This window comes from Petromyzon marinus, chromosome 79 (genome assembly GCF_048934315.1).
Source record: "Petromyzon marinus isolate PM22_M1 ecotype Great Lakes invasive population chromosome 79, UKy_Petmar_22M1.pri1.0, whole genome shotgun sequence".
NCBI lineage: Eukaryota > Metazoa > Chordata > Hyperoartia > Petromyzontiformes > Petromyzontidae > Petromyzon > Petromyzon marinus.
The window spans coordinates 22,022,661-22,033,698 of record NC_133745.1 but is presented as its reverse complement, the minus strand read 5'-3'; the positions used below and the strand labels follow the sequence as shown (position 1 = coordinate 22,033,698).

General features: G+C 53.4%; 1 protein-coding gene across 6 annotated transcripts in view; it reads right to left on the bottom strand.

Moving 5' to 3' along the window:
• Window positions 1-5,006: 5,006 nt before the first annotated feature.
• The window catches only part of LOC116937457 (uncharacterized), a 28,301-nt gene continuing 22,269 nt past the window's right edge, over window positions 5,007-11,038 (bottom strand). For all 6 annotated transcript variants that reach the window (XM_076057009.1, XM_076057011.1, XM_076057012.1 and 3 more), the window contains exon 5: window positions 5,007-9,011. In XM_076057009.1, the coding sequence (XP_075913124.1) occupies window positions 8,984-9,011 (28 nt within the window). In that variant the 3' untranslated portion in view covers window positions 5,007-8,983. The remainder of the gene's footprint in view (window positions 9,012-11,038) is intronic.

Here is an 11,038-nt window from a genome sequence, read left to right as displayed (position 1 = left end):
CACTTGGCATTATTGGGCAAATTCGGGCGCAAATTTTGATTGGAGACATTAAATTGGCAGGGCCTATTTTGGTCTCTTCTTCCCTCGCCGTGCCGTGTTTGTTAGGCACTGACTTTCTCGCGAAAATGCCTATTAAGATCCTTGTAGATCAAGGCTGCATCGAACTCCCGTCGGGTCAACGGATGGCGTTCTTGCCCACGCCCTCACATCCGCGCATGGCTAGTGCCTCGGTGCAGGTGTTTGTCGCGAGCACAGTCCGCATTCCGCCAGGGACACAAATGCTCGTGCCCTTGCAACTTAAAAAACCGCTAGCCCCGGAGGCCTCGGCACATGGCATTTTGCTGGGGCCTTCAAACGCAGCTGCTAAGGGGTTAGATTTGGTGGCTGCACAGACCCTCGTAGCAGCCGACAGGGAGCTGTTCTTGCAGGTTTTGAATGTCGGATTGTCCACAACCGTCATTCCGCAAGGAACTGTGCTCGCTCACGCGACCCCGGTGCCGTTGGGGACCGGAGTCGCGGGACACGTGCGTGACACGCCGCAGGTCCCACCTCCTTCCGAATCGGATGAGAGATGGTTGGACTCGCTCTGCACAGACACGGGTGTTCTGTCTGGTTCGCAGCGAATTAAATTGCGCGCTCTTCTGCGAGAATTTTCCGATGTCTTTAGTAAATCTAAATTTGATATTGGCTGCACCAAGCTGCTGCGTCACCACATTGATACTGGTGACGCTGCCCCGATTCGACAAAGCCCATTTCGGCTTAGCCCGGCGGAGAAACAGCATGTTAAATCGGCTGTGGATGACATGCTGGAGGCCGATATAATTTCTCCCTCCACTAGTCCCTGGGGTGCTCCAATAGTGCTGGTCAAAAAGCACGATGGCAGTCTCCGTTTTTGCGTTGATTTTCGGCGCCTAAATAAAATCTCGGTAGCGGACGCCTACCCTCTCCCTCGTATGGACGAGTCATTGGATGCCCTGGCAGGGGCGCACTATTTCTCCACCTTGGACCTTCTGTCGGGGTTTTGGCAACTCCCCCTCGACGAATCGTCAAAACCTAAGACTGCTTTTCGGACACCACAGGGCCTTTTCGAGTTGAATAGATTGCCCATGGGTCTCCACTCGGCCCCAGCGACGTTCCAGAGGCTCATGGAGCTGGTCCTCGCTGGGCTCCAGTGGGACTCATGTCTCATTTATCTTGACATCATCGTCTTTAGCCGCACGTTCGGCGAACACATCGAACGGTTGCGTGCTGTCTTCTTGAAAATGCGGGCCGCTAACTTGAAATTCAAGCCGCAGAAGTGTCACCTTCTGCGTGAGTCTGTGCGCTATCTGGGCCACATAGTTAGCCGCTCGGGCATCTCTACCGACCCTGAAAAAACCAAATGTGTTCAACATTGGCCGACCCCTACATCTGCGGGCGATGTTCGTAGTTTTATTGGTTTTGCGTCGTACTACCGCCGGTTTGTTGCTGGCTTCGCGACGATTGCCAAGCCGCTCCACGCCCTTACGTCGAAAGGGGTGGCGTTTCATTGGGGGGACGCAGAACAGGCTGCGTTCGACTCCTTGCGGAACGCGCTCGTGACGGCACCGTCCTTTGCGTACCCCGATTTTTCCGTGCCATTCGTGTTGGACACCGACGCTAGCAATACGGGGATTGGGGGTGTTCTGTCCCAAAAAGTTGATGGCATTGAAAGGGTTGTTGCCTATGGTAGCAGAGTCTTGTCTCTTGCTGAACAAAGATACTGTGTGACCAGACGTGAGCTGCTGGCCATTGTTTTTTTATTCAGCAATACAGGCCGTACCTGTATGGTCAGCATTTTACCGTGCGATCTGATCATTCGGCTTTACAGTACGCTCTGCGGGTTGACCAACCGTCCGGGCAGCTTTCTCGGTGGCTCGAAGTCCTTCAGGACTACGATTTCAATGTCACTTACCGTAGGGGTGCACAACACACGAATGCCGATGCGTTGTCTCGCCTTCCGCCGGCTCAAAAATGTGCGTGTTTTTTGGGCTCGGGCCGTTGTAAGCCGCCACTGCCTGCGCAGGTCGCGCCTCTCACAATGGTGTCAGCCGCACTTCCCGCCGCCTCAGCGCCGATGTTGGATCATGCAGATCCAGTGGCCAGTGACGATTTGCTGGGGCTAACTTTGGCCGAATGGGGTCGGCACCAGTGCGAGGACATGTTGTTATTGAGGTTGCGTCGCCACGCGAATAATGCGGTTCCAAGACAGGGCAAATTTAATTCATTTGTCATGAAGCGCGGCTTGTTGGTGCATTGGGATGCTGACTCGTGTCAACATAAAATCGTCGTGCCATCCGCCTTGCGATGCAAGGCCGTATGGGCGGCGCATGAGCGTTTATTGCACCTGGGTGTTCATAAGACCATTGGGTTGCTGAGGTTGCAATTTTTCTGGCCGGGCATGCTGCGCGACGTCACTGACATTTTGCTGGGATGCACCCATTGTGCGCAACGTAAACCGCCGGCTAAACCGGCATGTCCACCCCTGCAACCCATTTCGGTCTCTCGTATAAATCAGTTGGTGGCTCTCGATATTTTGGGCCCTTTTCCTACTACGCCACGGGGTAATAAGTACCTTCTGGTTGGGGTAGAGTATTTTACACGGTGGCCTATGGCCTGGGCCCTCCCCAACCAGTCGGCGGCGGCCGTTGTGGACGCCTTTGTTCAAGGCTACGTCCTGGACAAGGGCGCACCAGAACGGTTGCTGACCGATCAGGGAAGAAATTTTTCGGGAGCCTTGCTGACTGATGCGTGCCGCCTGTTGGGCACTAAGAAAGTGCGCACTTTGCCCTACCATCCCCAGACCGACGGCATGGTGGAGCGCCTTCATAGAACTCTCACCGCTATGTTATGCCATCAGGTCGATGAATCCCACCTCGATTGGGACTTGCAGGTTCCGGGGGTCCTCGCCGCATACCGTATGGCACCTCACGCGGCGACGGGATTTTCCCCGTTCTTTCTAATGTACGGCAGGGATGCCTTTCCTCCCGCCGACGTTCGGCTGGAAATCGAACAGCCACCGCAAAAGTCAAAGCTCGTTGACCACTTGCGATTCAACCTCCGTAAGTTGGCCGAGGCACGGGAGGCCGCCATTGAAAATTCGGCTTCCCGCCAACAGGCGAATTTGCGACTGCGGGACCCTTGGTCGTACACGCATCGGTGGGCACCGGGAGACAGGGCATGGCTCCACTGCCCCCAGGTGCCGGTGTCCACGTCGGCCAAACTCCTCAGACCATGGCGAGGCCCGGTTGAGGTAGTGGAAGTCCTGCGTCCCCAATGTGTTAAAATTAGCTGGGGACGGCGTCACTGGTGCATTCACCCCTCTCGGTTGAAACCCTTCTTCACGCCACGCGTCCCTCCACAACACACACATGGGGGCCGAGTGTGCGACACGTCCGACGAGCCGGATGTTGCCCCGTTGGTGCCTAACCCACAGCGAAGGCGTGTCATTCCTCCTGCAGATGACGCGGGAGTGACGGCTCCATGCAGGCCACGTTCGGCCTCAATAAACCGTGGAGCAGCAGGTGTCCCCGTGGAGATGCCTAAAGGCCCACCGGATGCTCTGGCTCATCCTCCTCCTTCCCTTGTGCCGCCGACAAAGCCTGCCATCCCCTACGATGGTCCCGCGAAACGCACGCGCGCGAAATCTCGCCGGTTATGTTTTTTTGGCATGTCTAGTGCCTTGTACATACGTTATGTTGTTAAGGGGGGTATTTATAGGGGTTTAATTGTTCTTGTTCGTGAGGCACACTCACAATTCTTCTACCGTTGGTAATTTCGGAGTTTCCCATTGTTGCAGCCGGGACGGCTGGAGCTTCCGAAGGAGGGGGTGATATAGAGGTGTTAACTACGCGCTGTTGCGTAACCTGCGTTGCCACCAGGGCAGTGCAGCATTACCCCTGGGTACAACGGTTGGGGTCAGTCGAGGTGAAACGGATCGTGGCCAGGGTTTGGTGCGAACCAATCAGACGGTTCCACGTGGGAATGTATGATTGGTTCTACCTGGCCACGAAGGGGTATAAGACGGGTGACCCAACGGACCTCGGGGAGTTCTCTCCCTGCACGAAGATAGAAGACTGGGCTGAAGCCTAGCTAGGACCCTGGACCAGCCTTTCAGCCCTTCTAAGGGCTAAGGCTCGGCATACCCAGTGGTCAGGACCCACCGGGCCAGCGGTGGGTCAGATAGCCTCCCCTAGGTCCTAGCCGGAGGACTAGGATAGCGGTAGACGTGTGAGTCCCGCCAAGTCCGGAGGTTGTACCTCCTTAGGTATCAAGGAGGTTAGCGGTAGACGTGAGAGTCCCGCCAGGTCCGGAGGCTGTACCTCCCTAGGGTATCGGGTGAGGGGACCGAATATGTTAAGCGTTGTATAAGGAAATACAATAAACAGAGTGTGCCTCCTAAAGTCTGCTCGTCCTTACAACACTACACTGGTGTAGTGTATAGTAGTGGTGTATAGTAGTGTATACTGGTGTAGTGTATACTGGTGTATAGTAGTGTAGTGTATAGTAGTGGTGTAGTTACTACTTGAGCCCACCGGTGTATTGAAGAGTGAATCTGTACACTATTTTTGAGTACGACGTTTCGCTGATCATGGCATCCAGCATCATCGGGCGATTTACCAGACTAGTGAAGCCACCCACCCGCTTCCAGTCTTAACTACACATTTATACTTGGGCGATCGAACCCCCCCCAAAAAAAAAAACATTCGTTATGAATATTGATCGCCAAAGCCTGCACACGTTCAACCGATTTTTTTTTACAAGCGTCTTGACATTTATGTGGGACTAGCTTCCTGTAAATATTGGGAAGCCCTCTTTCGTAGCGGGAGGTGGGGTGGGAGAGAGTTTTTATTTAAAAATAAAATACATTGAGTGAATGAACGAGGTGGTGGATGAGCAGGTCTGCTGATACCCTCCACCCTCAAGTCATCCCCGCCCCGTAGGCTCCACGATACAAAATCGACTAAAAAATAAACCACACACCGCGCTTAAACAAGAGTTGATTATAATTTGTGTTTGTTGACCCCCGTTCTCCACCCATGTTTATTTGACAAGGTTCGATTGGGACAGGTTAAGAGGAGGAGGAGAGGGGTGGCGTGGGTATAGAGTAAGGGAGAAGCTAAATGTGGTGCGAAATCTTATCGCAATAAAAAAAAAACACCACACTAATGATCATCCGGGGGAGGGGTGGAAGAGGAGGAGGAAGGCTACTGCACTACAGCTGTTGTTCAAACAGTTCACTTATTTTTTTCACTTTTATATAAAAACACAAAACCCCCATCCATCCATCCACCCCAAGCGAGTCTCCCAATGGCGGAGAGGCGCGCACTCGGAACGCGACCAACGCAAACTCCTCGCGTGTCGCGAGCGTCCCACGTCCAAACTTCTCTCGCGCCGAGGTTCGTAGCCAACCGCGCGCTAAATCGGACGTGCGGGGTGGGTGTGGGGTGGGTGGGAGGAGGGGAGGGAGGGGAGGGAGGAGGGGAGGCGTGGGCCAAGAAACTTAAACACAAAAAGCCGTACTCAAGGAAGGAGCAGGCGAGGCCCGTCGGGATGCGTCGTTTCATCATCGTCGTCATCGCCGCCACCATCAATCGAGCGATGCCATCACCACCACCACCATCAATCAAGGGATACATCGTTCCATCATCATCATCGTCGCCACCATCACCGAGCAAGGCTACACCGTGCCATCACCACCACCGTCCAAGCGATGCCATTATCGTGTCATCACCACCACCACCACCCAGCGAGGCCCGTCGGGGATACAACGTTCCATCATCGCCATCACCGAGCAAGGCTACACCGTGCCATCACCACCACCACCACCACCACCCAGCGAGGCCGTGGGGATACAACGTTCCATCATCGCCACCTCCGTTTCACACAGAACGGGGCCCCCCCCCCACCACCACCACCCCCGCCCGAGGAAGTGGCTATGACAGAGCTACTTCCGAAATCCCCTCCAACCGGCGCTCTGCCTCCCCCTTAACTTTTTCAACGGAGTTGGGAGGGGGGGCCATCGGCTGTCCAAATTCGGCGCACGGCCAACGGAGGTCAATCGGCACGGCGTTAAACGCGGCAGGCGCTGGGAGCGAAACGTCGGACCTCGCAAGCAGGGTGGGGTGGGGGCCTGAAGGCCTGCGTGGAAAATAAAAAAACCTCTCATTTGACCGCACTGCCCATAGACTCACACTACCCATAGACTAACACTACCCATACACTAACACTACCCATACACTAACACTACCCATAGACTAACACTACCCACAGACTAACACTACCCATACACTAACACTGCCCATACACTAACACTACCCACAGACTAACACTACCCATACACTAACACTACCCATACACTAACACTACCCATAGACTAACACTACCCATAGACTAACACTGCCCATAGACTAACACTACACATACACTAACACTGCCCGTAGACTAACACTGCCCGTAGACTAACACTACCCATAGACTAACACTACCCATAGACTAACACTACCCATAGACTCACACTACCCATAGACTAACACTACCCATAGACTCACACTACCCGTAGACTAACACTACCCATAGATTCACACTACCCATAGACTCACACCACCCATAGACTCACACCACCCATAGACTTCATTGGCCACTGCGCCTGCAATCAATCCCCGGTGATCCCCGCGGCACGGCTGGGTGGTGGCGGATCAGCCTGGGACGCTCGTGGCAACAGCCCGCGGTACAGCAACAACAACAACAACAGGAGTAACAACAACAGGAGTAACAACAGACAACACCGTCACAGGCGGAACACCGCAACGTTGCGAGCAAGTAACGTGAAGCAAACGTCTGGGTGTGGTGTGCGTGTGTTGTTGTGTGTATGTGTGTGTTAGTGTATGTGTTGTTGTGTGTGTTAGTGTATGTGTTGTTGTGTGCTGTGTGTGCATGTATGTGTGTGTGTGTCTGTGTATGTTAGTGTATGTGTGTGTTAGTGTGTGTCTGTGTGTGTTAGTGTATGTGTTGTTGTGTGTATGTATGTTGTTGTGTGCTGTGTGTGCATGTATGTGTTAGTGTATGTGTGTTAGTGTATGTGTTGTTGTGTGTATGTTGTTGTGTGCTGTGTGTGCATGTATGTGTTAGTGTATGTGTGTCAGTGTATGTGTTGTTGTGTGTGCGTGTATGTGTGTGTCTGTGTGTGTTAGTGTGTGTGTCTGTGTGTGTTAGTGTATGTTGTTGTGTGCTGTGTGTGCATGTATGTGTTAGTGTACGTGTGTTAGTGTATGTGTGTGTCTGTGTGTGTTAGTGTGTGTGTCTGTGTGTGTTAGTGTATGTGTCTGTGTGTGTGTCTGTGTGTGTTAGTGTCTGTGTGTGTCTGTGTGTTAGTGTCTGTGTGTGTCTGTGTGTTAGTGTATGTGTGTGTCTGTGTGTGTTCTTGTGTATGTATGTGTCTGTGTGTGTTAGCGTATGTGTGTGTGGTGTGTGTTGTTGTGTATGTATGTGTCTGTGTGTATGTGTGTGTCTGTGTGTTAGTGTATGTGTTGTTGTGTGTTGTGTGTGCGTGTATGTGTCTGTGTATGTGTGCGTGTATGTGTCTGTGTTGTTGTGTATACCTGTGTGTTGTGTCTGTGTTGTTGCTGTGTGTGTGCTGTGTATGTGTTGTGTGACTGTGTGTTGTTGCTGTGTGTTTATGTGTGCGTGCTGTGTGTGTGCTGTGTATGTGTGTGTGTCTGTGTGTATGTGTGTGTGACTGTGTGCTGTGTATGTGTGTGTGACTGTGTGTGTGTATGTGTGTGTGGTGTGTGTCTGTGTGTGTATGTATGACTGTGTGTGTGTGCTGTGTATGTGTGTGTATCTGTGTGTATGTGTATCTGTGTATATGTGTATCTGTGTGTATGTGTATCTGTGTATATGTGTATCTGTGTGTGTGTATCTGTGTATCTGTGTGTATGTGTGTGTATGTGTATCTGTATGTGTGTACATGTGTGTGTGTGTGCTGTGTTGTGTGTGTCTGTGTGTGTGTCTGTGTGTGTGTGTGCTGTGTATGTGTGTGTATGTGTGTGTATGTGTATGTATGTGTGTTTATCTGTGTGTTGTGTGTTGTGGGTGGTGGTAATGTGGTGGGGGTGCGGCGGGCCAGGACACCGCGGTGGCTGCCGCGACGGTTGCCACGACGACGACGACGGTCGCCACGACGACGACGACGGTTGCCACGACGACGGCCGCGATGGTCGCCACGACGAAGTCCGCAGCGACGGTTGCCACGACGACGACGTCCGCAGCGACGGTTGCCACGACGACGACGGTCGCCACGACGACGACGTCCGCAGCGACGGTCGCCACGACGACGACGTCCGCAGCGACGGTTGCCACGACGACGACGTCCGCAGCGACGGTCGCCACGACGACGACGGTTGCCACGACGACTGCGACGGCGGTCGCAACGACGATCTCCGGCGTGAGAGCGACGACGAGGAGGAGGAGGAGGGCGGCGACGCGCGGCGACGCGGAGTATGTACACGTGGGTGGGGGGGTGGGTGGGGGTGTAGGTGGGGTAGGGTGGGGGTGTAGGGGTAGGGTGTGTGGGGTGGTAGTGTAGGGTGGGTGGGGGTGTAGGGGTGGGGTAGGGTGGGGGTGTAGAGGTGGGTGGGGTAGGGTGGGTGGGGTGGTGGTGTAGGGTGGGTGGGGGTGTAGGGGTGGGGTAGGGTGGGTGGGGGTGGTGGTGTAGGGTGGGTGGGGGTGTAGGGGTGGGGTAGGGTGGGGGTGTAGGGGTGGTGGTGTAAGGAGGGGTGTAGGGAGGGTGTAGGGAGGGTGTAGGGGTGGGGTAGGGTGGGGGTGTAGGTAGGGGTGTAAGGAGGGGTGTAGGGAGGGTGTAGGGAGGGTGTATGGAGGGTGTAGGGTGGAGGGGGGGGGTTTGTTTTGTGGGTTCACCGTGGGGGGCTCTCACGAAGGTTTTAACTGTGCCGTAGTCGAACGCTCACTGTTGGTAATACTCGTACTGATACCTGCAACGCAACGCACAGAGCCAGGCGGTGAGACACGCAGGGGACCCACAGACACACACACACAGTCACACACACAGTCACACACACAGCTACACACACACAGAGACACACACACAGTCACACACACAGCTACACACAGACACACAGCTACACACACACAGCTACACACACACAGCTACACACACACACACACAGCTACACACACACACACAGACACACACACACACACAGCTACACACACACACACACAGACACACACACAGCTACACACAGAGACACACAGCTACACACACAGCTACACACACAGCTACACACACAGTCACACAGACACACAGCTACACACACACACACAGCTACACACACACACAGACACACACACAGCTACACACAGACACACACACAGACACACACACAGCTACACACACAGTCACACAGCTACACACACACAGCTACACACACAGCTACCCACAGACACAGCTACCCACAGACACACACAGCTACCCACAGACACAGCTACACACAGACACAGCTACCCACAGACACACACACAGCTACCCACAGACACCCCCACCAACCCACCCACTCCTACGTACAAGGCAGGAACCCCCCAGATATCCACCCAACCCACGTGACGGACTACTCACTACAACGTGAGTCTGGTGAGTGACTACTCACTACAACGTGAGTCTGGTGAGTGACTACTCACTACAACGTGAGTCTGGTGAGCGACTACTCACTACAACGTGAGTCTGGTGAGTGACTACTCACTACAACGTGAGTCTGGTGAGTGACTACTCACTACCACGTGAGTCTGGTGAGTGACTACTCACTACAACGTGAGTCTGGTGACTACTCACTACCACGTGAGTCTGGTGAGTGACTACTCACTACAACGTGAGTCTGGTGAGTGACTACTCACTACCACGTGAGTCTAGTGAGTGACTACTCACTACCACGTGAGTCTGGTGAGTGACTACTCACTACCACGTGAGTCTGGTGAGTGACTACTCACTACCACGTGAGTCTGGTGAGTGACTACTCACTACCACGTGAGTCTAGTGAGTGACTACTCACTACAACGTGAGTCTGGTGAGTGACTACTCACTACCACGTGAGTCCAGTGAGTGACTACTCACTACCACGTGAGTCTGGTGAGTGACTACTCACTACAACGTGAGTCTAGTGACTACTCACTACAACCTGAGTCTGGTGAGTGACTACTCACTACAACGTGAGTCTGGTGAGTGACTACTCACTACAACCTGAGTCTGGTGAGTGACTACTCACTACAACGTGAGTCTGGTGAGTGACTACTCACTACCACGTGAGTCTAGTGACTACTCACTGCAACCTGAGTCTGGTGAGTGACTACTCACTACCACGTGAGTCTAGTGAGTGACTACTCACTACAACGTGAGTCTGGTGAGTGACTACTCACTACAACGTGAGTCTGGTGAGCGACTACTCACTACAACGTGAGTCTGGTGAGTGACTACTCACTACAACGTGAGTCTGGTGAGTGACTACTCACTACCACGTGAGTCTGGTGAGTGACTACTCACTACAACGTGAGTCTGGTGACTACTCACTACCACGTGAGTCCAGTGAGTGACTACTCACTACCACGTGAGTCTGGTGAGTGACTACTCACTACAACGTGAGTCTAGTGACTACTCACTACAACCTGAGTCTGGTGAGTGACTACTCACTACAACGTGAGTCTGGTGAGTGACTACTCACTACAACCTGAGTCTGGTGAGTGACTACTCACTACAACGTGAGTCTGGTGAGTGACTACTCACTACCACGTGAGTCTAGTGACTACTCACTGCAACCTGAGTCTGGTGAGTGACTACTCACTACCACGTGAGTCTAGTGAGTGACTACTCACTACAACGTGAGTCTGGTGAGTGACTACTCACTACAACGTGAGTCTGGTGAGCGACTACTCACTACAACGTGAGTCTGGTGAGTGACTACTCACTACAACGTGAGTCTGGTGAGTGACTACTCACTACCACGTGAGT